General features: G+C 45.2%; 1 protein-coding gene across 3 annotated transcripts in view; it reads left to right on the top strand.

The window, feature by feature from the left end:
- The first annotated feature begins 10,459 nt into the window (after positions 1 to 10,459).
- LOC105495690 (ubiquitin conjugating enzyme E2 V2) overlaps positions 10,460 to 20,346 on the top strand; it is a 55,679-nt gene continuing 45,792 nt past the window's right edge. Inside the window, exons 1-3 of one of the 3 annotated variants that reach the window (XM_071068284.1) lie at positions 10,494 to 10,612; positions 14,656 to 14,779; positions 15,751 to 15,781. In XM_071068284.1, the coding sequence (XP_070924385.1) occupies positions 10,509 to 10,612; positions 14,656 to 14,779; positions 15,751 to 15,781 (259 nt within the window). In that variant the 5' untranslated portion in view covers positions 10,494 to 10,508. Of the gene's footprint in view, positions 10,613 to 14,655; positions 14,780 to 15,750; positions 15,782 to 20,346 lie in introns of those variants that run through there. The other 2 variants (XM_071068285.1, XM_071068286.1) reach the window with 2 other exon arrangements.

Below are 20,346 nucleotides of genomic sequence, written 5' to 3'. Positions count from 1 at the left end.
GCAAGGTCTGATAAGTGAAGTCAGCTGGCTTCACCGTGGCCTTTGATAAGGACTTAGAAAGGTAAAGAGACTTGGAGAAGGGTGGACGGCACAGAGAAGAGTTCCAGAGCATTAGGGGGAGGGGTGGGCAGCACCAAGGAGCTTTTTTGGGGCAGTTTGTCCCTAACAATATCCAAGGACTGAGAACTGAGGAGAGCAAAGATCACCTGGTGGCTATCAAGCGGACCATCCAGAGGCAACACTCCTTATCTGAGGAATTCATGAGTAATTAGACTTTTTTTTTTTTTTTTTTTTTTTTTGAGAGGGAGTCTTGCTCTGTTTTCAGGCTGGAGTGCAGTGGCACAATATTGGCTCACTGCAACCTCTGCCTCCTGGGTTCGAGTGATTCTCCTGCCTCAGCCTCTTGAGTAGCTGGGATTACAGGCATGTTCCACCATGCCCAGCTAATTTTTTATTTTTATTTTTAGTAGAGACGGGGTTTCACTGTATTAGCCAGGATGGTCTTGATCTCCTGACCTCGTGATCCGCCTGCCTTGGCCTCCCAAAGTGCTGTGATTACAGGCATGAGCCACCGCACCCCGCCCAGACTTCCCTATTATCTAAAGCCAGATTCTGGTACCAAGCTTCTTTACAAAAAACGTATAAGTGACTATGTAGCAGGACGAGCTGCAGACAAAACTCCTCAGACACCAACCGGGTTAAAGAAGGAAGGAGCTTAATTCTGTCGGGAGCGTCGGCAGACTCACATCTCAAAAACCAAGCTCCCCAAGTGAGTCCTTTTAAGGGCTTACAATTCTAAGGGGGTCCACATGAGAGGGTTGTGATTGATTGAGCAAGCAGGGGGGCTTGCATGCACCAGTAATCAGAATGGAACAGAACAGGACAGGGATTTTCACAATGCTTTTCCATACAACGTTTGGAATCTATAGATAACATAACCAGTTAGGTAAGGGGTTGATCTTTAACTACCAGGCCCAGGGCATGGTGCCGGGCTGTCTGCCTGTGGATTTCATTTCTGCCTTTTAGTTTTTACGTCTTCTTTCTTTGGAGGCAGAAACTGGGCATAAGACAATATGAGGGGTGGTCTCCTCCCTTAAGTAGAATTTCTATACATCTCTGGAATGTATGCATGTTGAAACTCATTGTGCAAGGGGCCGGGCGCGGTGGCTCAAGCCTGTAATCCCAGCACTTTGGGAGGCTGAGACGGGCGGATCACAAGGTCAGGAGATCGAGACCATCCTGGCTAACACGGTGAAACCCCGTCTCTACTAAAAAATACAAAAAACTAGCCGGGCACGGTGGCAGGCGCCTGTAGTCCCAACTACTCGGGAGGCTGAGGCAGGAGAATGGCGTGAACCCGGGAGGCGGAGCTTGCAGTGAGCTGAGATCCGGCCACTGCACTCCAGCCTGGGCGGCACAGCGAGACTCCGTCTCAAAAAAAAAAAAAAAAAAAAAAGAAACTCATTGTGCAACCCTTGCTGACATCATGGCACCAAAATGTCTACAGACGTAATCATTTATCATGACATGTGTGGGTAAGATGGTCCAAATTATCCTTAGGCTCCCACTTTAAGGTCCATAAATACTCCTGAGTAAAATCCACCATGTGGCTCAGTCCTCTCTTGCTGAAGCGCCCTGTTGCAGTCTGCTGCAATGTGTTATCTAATATAACTTTCCTTTTCAAACTTATCCTGTTATTGGTAAATTCTTTTTTTTTTTTTTTTTTTTTTTTTGAGACGGAGTCTCGCTCTGCCGCCCAGGCTGGAGTGCAGTGGCCGGATCTCAGCTCACTGCAAGCTCCGCCTCCCGGGTTCCCGCCATTCTCCTGCCTCAGCCTCCCCAGTAGCTGGGACTACAGGCGCCGCCACCGCGCCCGGCTAGTTTTTTGTATTTTTTAGTAGAGACGGGGTTTCACTGTGTTAGCCAGGATGGTCTCGATCTCCCGACCTCGTGATCCGCCTGTCTCGGCCTCCCAAAGTGCTGGGATTACAGGCTTGAGCCACCGCGCCCGGCCTATTGGTAAATTCTTTTACCACCTGCAAGCCAACTAGTCTCTGCTGCTGGGGCTCTGATAAGGCCACTAAGAACTAGTCCTCAAAAGCCGGGTGCAGTGGCTCACGCCTGTAATCCCAGCACTTTGGGAGGCTGACGTGGGTGGATCATGAGGTCAGGAGATTGAGACCATCCTGGCTAACATGGTGAAACCCCGTCTCTACTAAAAATAAAAAAAAAATAGCTGGGTATGGTGGCGGGCACCTGTAGTCCCAGCTACTTGGGAGGCTGAGGCAGGAGAATGGCGTGAACCCGGGAGGCAGAGCTTGCAGTGAGTGTAGATCAGGCCACTGCACTCTAGCCTGGGCAACAGACGGAGACTTTGCCTAAAAAAGAAAAAAGAAAAGAAAGAAAGAACTAGTCCTCAATACTATTAATTCATGTAGAAGAGAAAGACTCAGAATAAATGGCCAGTGAAGTAGCAGAAGGACCAGGTGTTTCTCTGTATTTTGATGCACTGATGACTTGGGGCCTTGTGAACCCTTGAAGGATGGCCCCTCTCAGTGTTAGCTAATTCCCAGAGACAGTAAATAGCACTTTGGGGATTGTGCCTTTCAAATACAAACCAACAGTGTGCTCCCTCACCACCTTCTTCATTGAGCTCTCACACTCTGGCCACTGTTTTCCCACCTTAATCATTCAAGGACAAAGTAACCTGACAATTAGGGACAGCCCTTATGCCTCAGAGCCTGTTTAGCATTTGCTTAGCAGCCAATGCTAAGCCTGCTTATCATCCCTTTCCTGTTCCTTCCCATGGAAAATACAGTTAAGGCTGTTACCCACATTTCCCTCTTGCTCCTGCCTCCTGACCAAACTACTACCTTTAAAACACTAGGACATGCCTGTAATCCTAGCACTTCGGGAGGCAGGCAAATCACTTGAGCCCAATATCTTGAGATGAGCCTGGACAACATGGTGAAACCCTGTCTCTACAAAAATTACAACAAATTAGCCAGGTGTTGTGGCATATGTCTGTAGTCCCAGCTACTCAGGAGGCTGAAGTGAAGGATCACTTGAGCCTGGGAGGTTAGGGCTGCAGTGAGCTGTGATAGTGCCACTGCACTCCAGGCTAGGCAACAGAGTAAGACCCTGTCTCAAAAACAAAACAAAACAAAAAAACACTAGGAAAGTGTGGTAGTTTTGTTTTTGTTTTTTTTTTTGTTTTTTGTTTTTTTTTTTTTTTTTTTTTTTTTGAGACGGAGTCTCGCTCTGTCGCCCAGGCTGGAGTGCAGTGGCCGGATCTCAGCTCACTGCAAGCTCCGCCTCCCGGGTTTACGCCATTCTCCTGCCTCAGCCTCCCGAGTAGCTGGGACTACAAAAAGTGTGGTAGTTTTGAAGTCAAGTGAAAAATTGGTCCTCCAGAAGAAACAACCCACAGAATGGGAGAAGATATTTGCAAACCATACATCAGAAAAGAGCTTAATATCAAAAATATATAAGGAACTCAAACAACTCAAAAGCAAGAAAGCAAATAACCTGATTTAAAATTGGGCAACAGGCTGGGCACAGTGGCTCATGCCTGTAATCCCTTTGGGAGGTCAAGGTGGGTGGATCACTTGAGGTCAGGAGTTTGAGACCAGCCTGACCAACATAGTGAAAACCTCTCTCTACTAAAAATACAAAATGAGCCGGACGTGGTGGCGCATGCCTGTAATCCCAGCTGCTTGGAAGGCTGAGGCTGGAGAATCCCTTGAACCCAGGAAGTGGTTGCAGTGAGCCGAGACTGCGCCATTGCATGCTAGCCTGGGCAACAAGAGCGAAACTCCGACTCAGGAAAAGAAAAAAAAGGGCAACAGATCCAAAAAGACATTTCACAAAAGAAGCAGAGGCTCATGATCTAATCATTAACTAAAGGTCGTACCTCTTAACATTGTTGTATTGGGGATTAAGTTTCCAACACTCGATCTTTGGGGGACACATTCAAACCACTGCAAACATTATTCACAATAGCCTCAAGATAAGGAATTGACTTGTGTCCATCAGTGGATGACTAGATAAAGATAATGTGGCATATATGTACACAGTAGAATACTACTCAGCCTTAAAAAGAAAGAAATACTGTCATTTGTGACAATGTGGGTGAACCTGGAGGACCTTATGATAAGTGAAATAAGCCAGGCACAGAAAGATAAACATTACATTATCTCACTTACTTGTGGAATACAAAAAAAGTTCAACTCAAAAGTAAGGAATGGAGGCCAGGCATGGTGGCTCACACCTGTAATCCCAGTACTTTGGGAAGCTGAGGTGGGCAGACTTCTTGAGCTCAGGAATTAAGAAACCAGCCTGGGCAATATAGTGAAACTGAGAGGAGAGGAGAAGGGAGGGGAGCGGAGGGGAAGGGAAAGGAAAAAGGAAAGGAAAGGAAAGGAAAAACAGTGGTTACCAGGGTATGCAGGGGTGGGGGGATTGGGGAGATGTTGGTCAAAGGATTAAAAATTTCAGTTAGACAGGAGGAATAAAGTCAGGAGATCTATAGTTAATAACAACATACTGTATTCTTGCAAATGGCTGAGAGTAGATTTTAAATGTTCTTACTAGAATATGATTTGTATGGTAACACATATGTTAATTAGCTTGATTTAGTCATTCTGTAATGTATACATATTTCAAAATATCATGTTGTTTAAAAAAAGAGAGAATTGGCCAGGTGCAGTGGCTCACGCCTATAATCCCAGCACTTTGGGAGGCCGAGGAAGGCGAATCATGAGGTCAAGAGATCGAGACCATCCTGGCCAACATGGTGAAACCCCGTCTCTGATAAAAATATAAAAATTAGCTGGGCATGGTGATGCACGCCTGTCGTCCCAGCTACTTGGGAGGCTGAGGCAGGAGAATCGCTTGAACTTGGGAGGCGGAGGTTGCAGTGAGCTGAGATCGCGCCACTGCACTCCAACCTGGGCGACAGAGCAAGACTCTGTCTAAAAAAAAAAAAAAAAGAAAAAAGAAAAAAAGGGAGAGAGAGAATTTAGTTCTCAGATAACAGAAAGGTTGATTGCTCTAGAAGCTGCTGCTGGCAGGTCAAGTGGGATGAGCACTGGGAATTAACCATCAGATTCCATAATTGGATGGCACAGTAAACAGGGAACACATAATGAAAGTGAAGAGTAAGCTTTAGACCAAGCACTTTAAGTGGTTGAACTTTGTCCCCAGCAGGAGAAAGAAGCTCAGCTCCAAATTGAAATTACAGGGGAGATAGCATGAAAATGTCAAGAAAGCAACGATGTTCCCAGGGCGCATAATGAGTTTTTTTGGGCGTGCATGTGTGTGAGTGTGCTTTGATCACAGGTACTGAGTTTCCTGTTAGTGGGAGAGTCCATGAATGTCTTGGCTATTGAGGCCCCGCAACTCTGAGGGTCAAAAAGTCAAGTGGATTAAAATGGATCTGATTTTCATGTTACAGAGATAACAGTTTTTTTGCTGTACTAACTTCTTAGTACAGACTAAAAGAGCAGATCAGTTTAACGAAAAGACAAGAAAAAGGAATCAGGAAACGATTCAGAGAAGTGAGATTTCAACTGGGCCTTAAGGAAGGACAGGATATTGAAAGGTGGAGGAGAAATGCGGTATCTCAGGTGGAGAAACAACCAGGGCAGTGGCAATAGTGCACCTGAGAGGCGGCTTGGCTGAGTGTGGGCATGCACTGGAGAGAGATGGGAAATCATTCAGGAGATGTCAGTGGAGGTTGGGTTCTGGTAGGTTGTGAAAATCAGGCCGTGGTGTTTGGGCTTGGCATCCTTGGCCAGGTTGGTAAATGGACCATTTTCTGCTGTAACTCCCTATGGTAGTTACATCAATATGGGATGACAAGACTTTTTTTTCTGCTGGTCTTAGAAATGGCTCTTCAGATAATCATTATTGGCAATCAATATGAAACTTACTACCAATCTGGTGGTACACAAAAGGAAGCAAATGCAGGTTTTCTTAATCAGTAAGGACATAATAAATGTGGTGTTTAAGAAGTACTGATATTCAGGATAGGTCAGCTAGAGACTTGCTAAGTATGTAATGCTGAGGTCACTAGAACTCAGCAGACAAACAGGGAAAGTTTAATAATTTGATGATAATATTAGAGTTTTTCTCTGCACTGGTAAGAAATTTCAGTTAGATTGTTATGTCAGGTTCCTTTGTGAGAAAAACAGTCTCATTTTGGCTTGTCAAGTTAGAGTGGCTTGACAGTAGATAAGAATATGATTCTTCTTTATTTTCTCTTTCTTTTTTTTTTTTTTGAGAGAGTCTCCTCTTGTCATCCAGGCTAGAGTGCAGTGGCAAGATCTCAGCTTGCTGCAACCTCCACCTCTTGGGTTCAAGCAATTCTCTGCCTCAGCCTCCCAAGTAGCTGGGATTACAGGTGGCCGCCACCACACCGGGCTAATTTTTGTATTTTTAGTAGAGACAGGGTTTCACCATTTTGGCCAGGCTGGTCTTGAACTTCTGACCTCGTGATCTACCTGCCTTGGCCTCCCAAAGTGCTGGGACTACAGGAGTGAGGCACCACACCTGGCCCCCCCGCTTTTTTTTTTTTTTTTTAAGACAGTGTCTCATTCTGTTGCCCAGGCTGTATTACAGTGGTGTCATCATAGCTCACTGAAGCCTTAACCTCCTAGATCAAGTGATCCTCCCATCTCATCCTCCCGAGTTGCTGCGGCTACAGGCACAAACCAGAATGCCAGGGTTTTTTTTGTTTTTTTTTGTTTTTTTTTAAATTTAAGTTCTGGGCAACAGGGGCAGAATGTGCAGGTTTGTTACATAGCTATACACGTGCCATGGTGGTTTGCTACACCCATCAACCTGTCATCTACATTAGCTATTTCTCCTCATGCTATCCCTCTCCTAGCCCCCAACCCCTGACAGGCCCCGGTGTGTGATGTTCCCCTCCCTGTGTCCATGTGTTCTCATTGTTCAACTCCCACTTATGAGTGAGAACATGAGGTGTTTGGTTTTCTGTTCTTGTGATAGTTTGCTGAGAATGATGGTTTCCAGCATTATCCATGTCCCTGCAAAGGATGTGAACTCATCCTTATTTATGGCTGCATAGTATTCTATGGTGTATATTTGCCACATTTTCTTTATGCAATCTATCATTGATGGGCATTTGGGTTGGTTCCAAGTCTTTGCTATTGTAAATAGTGCCACAATAAATATACATGTGCATGTGTCTTTATAGTAGAATAATTTACAATGCTTTGGGTATATAGCCAGTAATGGGATTGCTGGGTCAAATAGTATTTGTTTTTTTTTTTTGAGATGGAGTCTCGCTCTGTTGCGCAGGCTGGAGTGCAGCGGAGTGATCTTGGCTAACTGCAAGCTCCGCTTCCTGCGTTCACACCATTCTCCTGCCTCAGCCTCCCGAATAGCTGGGACTACAGGTGCCCGCCACCACGCCCGGCTAATTTTTTGTATTTTTTAGTAGAAACAGGGTTTCACCGTGTTAGCCAGGATGGTCTCGATCTCCTGACCTCGTGATCCACCCATCTTGGCCTCCCAGAGTGCTAGGATTACAGGCATGAGCCACCACGCCTGACCGTGCAAATAGTATTTCTAGTTCTAGATCCTTGAGGAATTGCCACACTGTCTTCCACAATGGTTGAACTAATTTACACTCCCACCAACAGTGTAAAAGCATTCCTATTTCTCTACATCCTCTCCAGCATCTGTTGTTTCCCGACCTTTTTAATGATCACCATTCTAACTGGTGTGAGACGCTAGCTCACTGTGGTTTTGATTTGCATTTCTCTAATGACCAGTGATGATGAGCTTTTTTTCATGTTTGTTTGGCTGCATAAATGTCTTCTTTTGAGAAGTGTGTGTTCATATCCTTTGCCCACTTTTTGATGGGCTTATTTTTTTCTTGTAAATCTGTTTAAGTTCTTTGTAGATTCTGTATATTAGCCCTTTGTCAGATGGATAGACTGCAAAAATTTTCTCCCATTCTATAGGTTGCCTGTTCACTCTGATGATAGTTTCTTTTGCTGTGCAGAAGCTCTTTAGTTTAATCAGATTCTATTTGTCAATTTTGGCTTTTGTTGCCATTGCTTTTGGTGTTTTAGTCATGAAGTCTTTGCCCATGCCTGTGTCCTGAATGGTATTAATAGCCTAGGTTTTCTTCTAGTGTTTTTATGGTTTTAGGTCTTACGTTTAAGTCTTTAATCCATCTTGAGCTTTTTGTATAAGGTGTAAGGAAGGGATCCAGTTCCAGCTTTCTGCATAGGGCTAGCCAGTTTTCCCAACACCATTTATTAAATAAGAAGTCCTTTCTCCATTGCTTGTTTTTGTCAGGTTTGTCAAAGATCAGATGGTTGTAGATATGTGGTGTTATTTCTGAGGCCTCTGTTCTGTTCCATTGATCTATATCTCTGTTTTGGTACCAGTACCATGCTATTTTTGTTACTGTGGCCTTGTAGCCATAGTTTGAAGTCAGGTAGGTAGTGTGATGCCTCCAGCTTTGTTCCTTTTGCTTAGGATTTTCTTGGCTATGTGGGCTCAATATCCATGATGAACATTGATGCGAAAATACTCAATAAAATTCTGGCAAACCGAATCCAGCAGCCCATCAAAAAGCTTATCCACCACGATCAAGTCAGCTTCATCCCTGGGATGCAAGGCTGCTTTAACATATGCAAGTCAATAAACATAATCCATCACATAAACAGAACCAATGACAAAAACCACATGATTATCTCAATAGATGCAGAAAAAGCCTCGACAAAATTCAACAGCCCTTCATGCCAAATCTCTCAATAAACTAGGCATTGATGGAACGTATCTGAAAATAATGAGAGCTATTTATCACAAACCCACAGCCAATATCATACTGAATGGGCAAAACTGGAAGGAAGGATTCCTTTTTTTTTTTTTTTTTTTGAGTCGGAGACTTGCTCTGTCCCCTAGGCTGGAGTGGAGTGCAGTGTCTCAATCTCATCTCACTGCAAGCTCTGCCTCCTGGGTTCACGCCATTCTCCCGCCTCAGCCTCCTGAGTAGTTGGGACTACAGGGGCCTGCCACCACGCCCGGCTAATTTTTTTGTATTTTTTTTTTTTTTTTTTAAGTAGAGACGGGGTTTCACCGTGTTAGCCAGGAAGGTCTTGATCTCCTGACCTCATGATCCACCCACCTCTGCCTCCCAAAGTGCTGGGATTACAGGCGTGAGCCACCGCACCCGGCCAGAAGCATTCCCTTTGAAAGCGGGCACAAGACAAAGATACCCTCTCTCACCACTCCTATTCAACGTAGTATTGGAAGTTCTGGCCAGGGCAATCCGGCAAAAGAAAGAAATGAAGGGTATTCAATTAGGAAAAGAAGAAGTCAAATTGTCTCTGTTTGCAGATGACATGATTGTATATTTAGAAAACCCCATCTTCTCAGCCCCAAATCTCCTTAAGCTGATAAGCAACCTCAGCAAAGTCTCAGGATACAAAATCAATGTGCAAAAATCACAAGCATTCCTATACACCAATAACAGACAAACAGAGAGCCAAATCATGAGTGAACTCCCATTCACAATTGCTACAAAGAGAATAAAATACCTAGGAATACAACTTACAAGGGATCTGAAAAACCTTTTTTTTTTTTTTTTTTTTTCAGTTTTATGTAGAGACTAGGTATCACTATATTGTCCAGGCTGGTCTCAAAGTCTTGGGCTCAAGCGATCCTCCTGCCTTGGCCTCCCAAAGTGTTAGGATTACAGAAGTGAGTTTCGGCCCCCAGCCTGTATTACTTTCTTCTTTCTTTTCTTTCTTTCTTTTCTTTCTCCTTTCCTCTCGTCCCCTCCCCTCCCCTGCCCTCCCCTCCCCTCCCCTGCCCTCCCCTCCCCTTCCCTGCCCTCCCCTCTTTTCTTTTCTTTTCTTCAGTCTCCCTCTGTTGCCCAGGCTGGAGTGCAGCGATTTCTGCTCACTGCAGCCTCACCTCTAGGGCTCAAGTGACCCTCCCACCTCAGCATCCCTAGCTGTTCAAATTTATTGTCCAACTCTTTTGAATCATTTTATCAAAGCAAATCTGTCAATGCCCACTTATTTTTATTTATTTTTTTGAGGCGGAGTCTCGCTCTGTCGCCCAGGCTGGAGTGCAGTGGCGCAATCGCGGCTCATTGCAACCTCCGCCTCCCTGGTTCAAGCGATTCTGGTGCCTCAGCCTCCGAATAGCTGAGATTACAGGCGCGCGCCACCATGCCCGGTTAATTTTTGTATTTTTAGTAGAGACCGGGTTTCGCCATGTTGGCCAGGCTGGTTTCAAACTCCTGACCTCAGGTGATCCCATCACCTCGGTCTCCCAAAGTGCTGGGATTACAGGCGTGAGCCACCGTGCCCGGCCCTCATGAACTTATTCTTTAGTGTTTCATTTTGAGAGCGGAGTCACAAGGGAATTGCGGAAACAGCAGCGAGGCCCCGCGACCCCTCAGCCCACGTGCTCACTGTCACGGCTCCGGTAGCCCCGCCCCGCCGGGGGCGGAGTCCGCTATGACGCGGGCAGGGCAGCGCGCTCCCGGAAGTGACGCGCGACGGTTCGTGCGTGCGTGCGGGCGGCTGCGTCGGGCTGCAGGAGAAGATGGCGGTCTCCACAGGTCGGTTCTTGGGCCGGGCTGCCTGATTTTCTGCTCCTACCCGGCTCTGCCCCTCTGCCTGCTGCTGGCGGCCGAGCGCTGACCGTGCGGGAGAAGCCCGAGTGCGCTGTCTCGAATGCCGCGCTCTCCGCTGAGCGTAGCCTGGGACCGGGTGGGACCGGCGCCGAGGCCCCCGGCGGCCGTCGGGTTGGCGGGTCGTGCTCGCGCGTCGGCCGCGCGCCGGCGGGCTGGGGGCGGGGTGGCTCCCGCGCGGGCGCACCCGTAGGGTGCGGCGGGCGCGGGTCCGAATTGTAGGCTGAAGGCTCTACGGGAGGGAGGCGAGGAGGCCCAAGGTGGGCGGGTGTCAACCTCCGGCACCGAAGATGGGTCAGGCCAAGAGGTGACCTGGATCAGAGTAGGGGTCCCATTCCCTTGGACTCTCCTTGACCTCGGTTGGGGAGGAGAGGACGGTTGCTCCTTAAGAGAGAGAGGATCGTTCTTACCTGACTGAATACGTGTTATCTTTTTATTATGTATGAGGAAACTGCAGTGCAAACAAAATAAAAGACCAGAGCAAGATGAAAGCTAATTGAAGAACAAGTGGTTTCTTAGATAAGCTGTTCAACTCCTCTTTCCTGCTGAATACAATGTTTGGTTTCCCGTGAGCACACAAGTATTAACGTTGGGGTTTTAGACATTAGACCATTCCAAACATGTTGAAAATGTTAAGTTTTACTTTACATTTAAAAATGTTAACATATATGATCTGCCTTTTTCTTCTTCTTGTTTTTTTTTTTTTTTTGAGTCAGAGGCTCACCCTATTGCCCAGGCAGGAATGCAGTGGTGTGATCTCGGCTCACTGCGATCTCCACCTCCCAGGTTCAAGCGATTCTCCTGCCTCAGCCTCCCAAGTAGCCGGGATTACAGGCGCGTGCCACCACGCCAGGCTAATTTTTGTATTTTTAGTAGAGAGGAGGTTTCGCCATATTGACCAGGCTGGTCTGGAACTCCTGACCTCAGGTGATCCACCCACCTGGGCCTCCCAGAGTGCTGGAATTACAGGCATGAGCCACCGCACTCGGCCTGATCTGCCTTTTTCTAGACTTCGTTGAAACTGGATTATAGAACAGTGTGATTTAATAGTTCATGTCATCATTGCATAATAAAATGAGTTTTCAAATCTGTATGTACTGAAATGGAAGGCTTCGAATATATGTTGTAATTGTTACTTTAATACCTCAGGATACATTCTTCATACATTTTAATTAGGTAGTGTCTTTTACATCTTTATTACATATAGGTGTCATAGGTTTTAAGATCTTTAGCAGTTCTAGTGTTGGGATAGTATATATACTTGGGTCAGAGCTAACTAGTAAGGCAAGGATTATTTTTAAAGTGGAATTTTAGTGTTACTACTTTACTGTGCTTGCTGAAATCTAATCTATGTGCTCGTTAACGGGGCCATATCTTTTTAACAGTTGTGCTTAGAACCTCTTATAGATTTTTGAAAATTTAGTAATAAAATAATGCATTTTAATTTAATACTTTTCATTTTCATTTTGTGGATTGCATTATTAAACACAATTTTTTCATAACACTGTACATATGAGTGAATGTTAATATTTTGAAAAGACCAAAGGTTACCTGATATTAATGGCAAATATTTTTTGTTAATCACTTTTAGTTGTTTTGGAAATTGAATATAAATTATAAAGATTACTGATAAATTATTAGCATATTGTACATAGGGAGTCTTTTTTTTTATTTTTATTTTTTTGAGATGGAGTCTTGCTGTGTTGCCCAGGCTGGAGTGCAGTGGCATGATCTTTGGCTCACTGCACCCTCCTCATCTCAGGTGATCTGCCTGCCTTAGCTTCCCAAAGTGCTGGATTACAGGGGTGAGTCACTGTTCCCGTCTACTAGTTTTTTTTTTTTTTTTTTTTGAGACGGAGTCTTGCTCTGTCACCCAGGCTGGAGTGCAGTGGTGGGATCTCGACTCACTGCAACCTCCGTCTCATGGGCTCAAGTGATTCTCCTGCCTCAGCCTCCCAAGTAGCTGGGACTACAGGCGTGTGCCACCATGCCCAGCTAATTTTTTGTATGTTTAGTAGAGACAGGGTTTCACCATGTTGGTCAGGATGGTCTTGATCTCTTGACCTTGTGATCCAGCCTCCCAAAGTGCTGGGATTGCAGGTGTGAGCCACCGCGCCTGGGTTTGTTTTTTTGTTTTGTTTTGTTTTTTTTTTTTTTGTTTTTTTTTGAGACAGAGTCTTGCTTCTTCGCCCAGGCTGTAGTGCAATGGTGTGATCTTGGCTCATTGCAACCTCCACCTCCCTGGTTCAAGTAATTCCCCTGCCTCAGCCTCCCGAGTAGCTGGGATTACAGGCGCACGCCACCACGCCCAGCAAATTTTTTTGTATTATTATTATTTTTTTTTTAGTAGAGATGGGGTTTCATCATGTTGGGCAGACTGGTCTCAAAATCCTGACCTCAGGTGATCTGCCCACCTCGGCCTCCCAAAGTGCTGGGATTATAAGGTGTAAGCCATCGTGCCCAGCCTACTAATTAGTTTTAATTTTACTATTAGCTATACTTTTGTTTGCTTTTTGGTAACATGGGAAGTAAATAGTACCTGTGTATTTGTGAAAGCAGCATGATACAGCTTAAAATTTAAAATTAGATGAGCTACATGGATGTGATGCTCGTGTTTGTTTGAGATGGAGTTTCGCCTTGTTTCTCAGGCTGGAGTGTAATGGTGTGATCTCGGCTGACTGCAACCTCTTCCTCCTGGGTTTAAGCAATTCTCCTGCCTCAGCATTCTGAGTAGCTGGGATTACAGGCATGCACCACCACGCCCAGCTAATTTATTGTATATATATTTTTTAGTATATACGGGGTTTCACCATGTTGGCCAGGCTGGTCTGAAACTGTTAACCTCAGGTAATCCATCCGCCCTGGCCTCCCAAAGGGCTGGGATTACAGGCATGAACCACTGAGCCTGGTCTAATACACGTATTTTTTATTTAAGCCAAAGTATCTCGATAACAGTTGTTTAAGAGGCCAAAAAGAAAAAGCCCTGACAAATATGTTTTGATCTTGAGTTCAGTGTGCATCATATACCTTAGCTCCTTTAACCCTTTTACTGGAAGAGAATTTTGGAAGGAAAAAACTTTTAATTTGAGACTTTTTGAGATGGAGTCTCGCTCTGTTGCCCAGGCTGGAATGCAGTGGCGTGTGATCATGGCTCACTGCAGCCTTGACCTGCTGGAGTCAGGTTTTCCTCCTACCTCAGCCTCCCAAGTAGCTGGGAACACAGGCACACATTGCCACACCTGGCTAATTTTTTAAATTATTTCTAGAGACAGGGTCTCCATATGTTATCCAGACTAGTCCGAACTGTGGGACTCAAGTGATCCTCCTGCCCTGGCCTGAGGTTAGGATTACAGGTTTGAGCCACTGTGCATGGCCAGAAACATTTTTGGCCATACCATCTGGTCTTTTTATTTTGTGATGAGAAAACTGAGGCTCAAACAAGTAAAAGGCTATGTATAGGTGGTTATTAGTATGGGCAAGATTAGAATCCAGGTCTTTTACCCTCAGTCTGATGCGCTGTCCATTATGAAGAACTCTGAATTTGGAATATTTGTCAGAACATGAATCTTAATTACTCCCTTTCACACTTCCCTTTGTAGCACAGTCCTTGTTTCAGACTCATATGCTTCTTGTGGATGAAGGGGGAACGTAGCCCTCACCAGCTAGGTTATCCCTTTCCAAGAGACAGAGTCACCCATGGAATTCAAGAGTATTTCACAGGACAAAGGTTAAGAAGCTACTTTTGCCAATAGAAATCTGATACTGTTTTGTACTCATGAGTCAAAATTTTATTAGATTCCAACATTAATAATAACAATTAGTTTAGATAGAAAAGTATGCAGGCCGGGTGGGGTGGCTCACATCTGTAATCCCAGCACTTTGGGAGTTCAGGGCGGGCAGATCACCTGAGGTCGGGAGGTCGAGACCAGCCTGACCAACATGGAGAAACCCTGTCTCTACTAAAAATACAGAATTATCCGGGCGTGGTGGCACATACCTGTAATTCCAGCTACTCAGAAGGCTGAGGCAGGAGAATCGTTTGAACCTGGGAGGCGGAGTTGTGAGCCGAGATCGTGCCATTGCATTCCAGCCTGGGTAAGAAGAGTGACACTCTATCTCAAAAAAAAAAAGAAAAAAATGTATGTGCAGTAGTTTTAAAAAAACACAATAGTTTTAGTTTTACGGAAAAGTTGTGAAGATAGTACAGAAAGTTTCCATGCACCTCACATTCAGTTTTCCTTGTTAATTTCCTTTTTTTTTTTTCTCTTGAGACAGAGTGTTCCTCTGTCGCCCAGGCTGGAGTGCAGTGGCGTGATGTGGGCTCACTGCAACCTCTTCCTCCTGGGTTCAAATGGTTCTCCTGCCTCAGCTTCCTGTGTAGCTGGGATTACAGGCGTGCGCCATCATGCCTGGATAATTTTTTGTGTCTTTAGTAGAGACAGGGTTTCACCACGTTGGCCAGGCTGATCTCAAACTCCTGGCCTTGTGATCCACCCACCTCAGCCTCCCAAAGTGCTGGGATCATAGGCGTGAGCCACCGCATCCGTATTCCCTGTTAATTTCTTATATTGGTATGGTACACTATTAAGGAACCAATATTGACACATTTATTATTAACTAAGGTTCAGATTTCCTTGTTTTTTCTTTAATGTACTTTTGCTGTCCCAGGACTTCATCCAGGATACCACGTTACATTGTAACATGAAATGTTTTATATTTATCACTTAGGTAATATTAGTGGTATAGTGAAGCTCTAGTCTCTTTGACTGTAGATGCCTGGAAAATGTCTTTGAGTAATGAGAAACTCAGAAAAAATTGATTAAAGAATATGTTTTCTGCTACGTAGGCAGAAAACAAAACCAAAATATAACCTACTAATTGCCTTCTTCAGAAGTGGGTAGCATTGTATATACTGGAAGAACTAGTTTAGCAGTGGTCTGAGTTCCCTGCTGCCCCTGACAGACTACTGTGCCACGATGGGCATGTCAGTTAATCACTAAACATTGCTTTTCTCATCCCATCTGTGAAAAGATTGGACAACATGATCTTGTTTTCCTTTTCTTTAGATGAAGATGCTTGGATATGGACAGAACATGGGTGTGGTAATATAAGAGAATTACATAGTTTAAATCGTAATCTAGAACTTGGGAACTAAACAGTAGAAGAGCCGAACTATGGTAGTCTAGTGTATTTCCCTCTCGAGGCTTCCATAACTGGCCTGGTTGATTTTTTCTAGGTCATTTGGGAGCCTGAATTCTCTTGATAAACATGCTTTTGATAATATGGTACAACCTCACTGTACAGTCTTTTGAACAGCAGTTTGCAGAGGTAAAAATGGCCGTGCAAAAAACTCAAAGCAATCTTAATAATTGGGAAAATTATGGTTATTCTGAGACCTTCAAAAATGTCAAAACATTAAGAACGTTCCCTGTTTAGAAATGTGCAGGAAAATGAAAACAATAAAATTAATATTTAGTATGTCGTAATTTAAAGTATCAGATATTAAGAATTAAAATGTTTTATTTCGTTAAAAAAAGCTTGTTGGCTGGGCGCAGTGGCTCACGCCTGTAATCCCAGCACTTTGGGAGGCCAAGATGGGTTGTTCACAAGGTCAGGAGATCGAGACCATCCTGGCTAACACGGTGAAATTCCGTCTCTACCCAAAATACAAAAAATTAGCTGGGCGTGGTGGCAGGCGCCTGTAGTCCTAGCTACTCTGGAGGCTGAGGCAGTAGAATGGCGTGAACCCGGAGGCGGAGCTTGCAGTGAGCCGAGATCGCCCCACTGCACTCCAGCCTAGGCGACAGAGCGAGACTGCATCTTAAAAAAAAAAAAAAAGCTTGTCGAGTAGCTTGAGACTAGGTGCAGTGGCTTCCATCTGTAGTCCCAGTGCTTTGGGAGGTCAAGGTGGGTGGATCACTTGAGCCTAGGAGTTTAAGACCAGCCTGGGCAAGATAACAAAATCCCATCTCTACAGAAAATACAAAAATTAGCTGGGTGTGGTGATGTGCACCTGCAGTCCCAGCTACTTGGGAGGCTGAGGTGGGGTATGGCTTGAGCCTGGGAGGTTGAGGCTGCAGTGAGCTGTGATCGTGTCACTGCACTCCTGCCTGGGCGACAGAGCAAGACACTGTGTCAAAAAAAAAAACTTAAAAGTAGTTTGAACAATGTTTGCTAATGTTTTGAAAGACACTATATGTACATTGTAGAATGGTTAAATCTAGCTAAGTACCAAATACATTATCTTACGTAGTTATCATTTTTGTGGTGAGAATACTTAATATCTACTCAGTATTTTTCAGTAATACAGTATGTCGTTAACTAGTCACCATGCTATACAGTAGTGCTCTTGAACTTGTTCCTCCTGACTGTAATTATGTATCCTTTGTCTAACATCTTCCCAATCCCCACCCCCATAATCCTAACCATCCTAACCTCTGGTACGCCATCTCCTGTCTACTTCTGTGAGATCAACTTTGACTCCATATATGAGTGAGATAGTATGTATTTGTCTTTCTGTGCCTGTGTTATTTCACTTAACATAATGTTCTCCAGGTTCATCTATGTTGTTGCAAATGAGAGAATTTACTTCTTTTTTATGATTGAAATAGTATCCCACCGTGTACGTATAGCATATGTTCTTTATCCATTCGTCTGTGTGTGTGTGTGTGTGTTTTTTTTTTTTGAGACGGAGTCTGACTCTGTCACCCAGGCTGGAGTGCAGTGGCACATTCTCAGCTCACTGCAGCCTCCATCTCCTGGGTTCAAGTAATTCTCCTGCCTCAGGCTCCCTAGTAGCTGGGATTACAGGTACCCGCCACCACGCCTGGCTGTTTTGTATTTTAGTAGAGATGGAGTTTCACCATGTTGGCCAGGTTGGTCTCAAACTCCTGACCTCAAGCAATCCACCTGCCTTGGCCTCCCAAAGTGCGGGGATTACAGGCGTGAGCCACCACGCTCAGCCTATTCATTTGTTGGTTGATGGATACTTAGGTTGATTCTATATCTTGCATATTTTGAGTAGTGCTGCAATAAAATGGGAGTGCAGACCTCTCTTTGACATACTGATTTTATTTTCTTTGGCTATATATGCAGTAGCAGGATTGCTGGATCATATGGTAGCTCTATTTTTAAGTTTTTGAGGAACCTCCATACTGTTCTTTCTCCATATGACTGTACTAATTCACATTCCCACCAACAGCGTGCTTAGATTATCCTTTATCACCACATACTCACCAACTCTTGTTATCTTTCATCTTTTTTTTTTTTGAGATGGAATTTGGCTCTTGTTGCCCAGGCTGGAGTGCAATGACGTGATCTTGGCTCATTTCCGCCTCCTGGTTCAAGCAATTCTCCTGCCTCAGCCTCCCGAGTAGCTGGGATTACAGCCATGTGCCACCATGCCCAGTTAATTTTGTATTTTTAGTAGAGATGGGGTTTCTCCATGTTGGTCAGGCTGCTCTCGAACTCCCAACCTTAGGTGATCCGCCTGCCTTGGCCTCCCAAAGTGCTGGGATTACAGGTGTGAGCCGCCGTGCCTAGCCTTTTTTTTTTTTTTTTTTTGAGACGGAGTCTCGCTCTGTCGCCCAGACTGGAGTGCAGTGGCGCGATCTCGGCTCACTGCAAGCTCCGCCTCCCGGGTTCACGCCATTCTCCTGCCTCAGCCTCCGGAGTAGCTGGGACTACAGGCGCCCGCCACCTCGCCCGGCTAATTTCTTTTTGTATTTTTAGTAGAGACGGGGTTTCACCGTGTTAGCCAGGATGGTCTCGATCTCCTGACCTCGTGATCCGCCCGCCTCGGCCTCCCAAAGTGCTGGGATTACAGGCTTGAGCCACCGCGCCCGGCCTTTTTTTTTTTTAAATTGAGACAGAGTCTTGCTCTGTTGCCTAGGCTGGAGTGCAGTGGCGAGATGTCGGCTCACTGCAACACCCACCTCCAGGTTCAAGCGATTCTCCTGTCTTAGCCTCCGGAGTAGCTGGGATTACAGGCACCTGCCACCATGCCTGGCTAATTGTCTTTTTTTTTTTTTTTTTGAGACGCAGTCTCGCTCTGTCGCCCAGGCTGGAGTGCAGTGGCCGGATCTCAGCTCACTGCAAGCTCCGCCTCCTGGGTTTACGCCTCAGCCTCCCGAATAGCTGGGAGTACAGGTGCCCGCCACCTCGCCTGGCTAGTTTTTTGTATTTTTTTTTTTTTTTAGTAGAGATGGTGTTTCACCGTGTTAGCCAGGATGGTCTCGATCTCCTGACCTTGTGATCTGCCCGACTCGGCCTCCCAAAGTGCTGAGATTACAGGCTTGAGCCACCGCGCCCGGCCAACCTGGCTAATTTTCGTATTGTTAGGAGAGACATGGTTTCACCATGTTGGCCAGGCTCGGCTGATCTCAAACTCCTGACCTCAGGTGATCCACCCACCTTAGCCTCCCAGAGTGCTGGGATTACAGGCGTGAGCCACTGCGCTTGGCCTCATCTTTCATTCTTTTGATCATAGCCATCTTAATGGGAGTGAGGTGATATCTCATGTGGTTTTTTTTTTTTTTTTTTTTTTTTTTTGCATTTCCTTGATGATCAGTGATGTTGAGAATTTTTTTCATATACCTCTTGGCCATTTGTATGTCTTTTGAGAAATGCCTATTCAGATTTTTTACCCATTTTTACATGGGGTTATTTTCTTGGTATTGAACTGAGTTCCTTATATATTTTGGTTATTAACCCCTTATCAGATGTATGGTTTGCAAGTGTGGTGAACCATTCTGTATGTTCTCTCTCTCTCTTTTTTTTTTTTTTTGGTGGAGTTTTGCTCTTGTTGCCCAGGCTGGAGTGCAGTGGCACTATCTCAGCTCACCACAAGCTCTGCCTCCTGGGTTCAAGGGATTATCCTGCCTCAGCCTCCTGAGTAGCTGGGATTACAGGCATATGCCACCATGCCCTGCTAATTTTGTGTTTTTAGTAGAGACGGAATTTATCCATGTTGGTCAGGCTGGTTGTAAACTCCTGACCTCAGTTGATTCGCCTGCCTCGGCCTCCCAAAGTACTAGGATTACAGGCGAGAGCCACCGCCCCTGGCCAGTTCTCTCTTTATTGTTTCCTTTGCTGTGCAGGAGATTTTTAGTTTTATGTGACCCAAATTGTCTGTTTTTGCTTTTGAGCGTGTTTTTGAGGTCATATCCTCCAAAAATCATTGCCCAGAACCAATGCCATTGACTTTTCTTCCTGTTTTCTAGTAGTTTCATAGATTGCCTTTTTTCTTTCTTTTTTCTTTTTTTTTTTTTTCTGAGACGGTCTCAACCTGTCACCTAGGCTGGAGTGCAGTGGTATAGCCACGGCTTGCTGCAGCCTCAACTTCCCAGGCTGTCACTTCAGCCTCCTGAGTAGCTGGGAGTACAGGTGCACGCCACCACACCTGGCTAATGTTTTGTAGTTTTAGTAGAGATGGGGTTTCACCATGTTGGCCAGGCTGGTCTTGAACTCCTGACCTCAGGTGATCCACACGCCTTGGCCTCCCAAAGTGCTGGGATTACAGGCGTGAGCCACCACCATGCCCAGCTGCATGATGCCCAATTTTGCCACTTCTGTTCAATATAGTACTGGAAGTCCTAGAAAGAGCAGTAAGACAAAGAAATACAAGGCATCTTAATTGGAGAACAAGTTAAACTGTTCCTGTT

The sequence above is a fragment of the Macaca nemestrina genome, chromosome 8 (genome assembly GCF_043159975.1).
Source record: "Macaca nemestrina isolate mMacNem1 chromosome 8, mMacNem.hap1, whole genome shotgun sequence".
Classification (NCBI taxonomy): Eukaryota; Metazoa; Chordata; class Mammalia; order Primates; family Cercopithecidae; genus Macaca; species Macaca nemestrina.
This window is presented reverse-complemented; position numbering and strand designations above follow the sequence as displayed.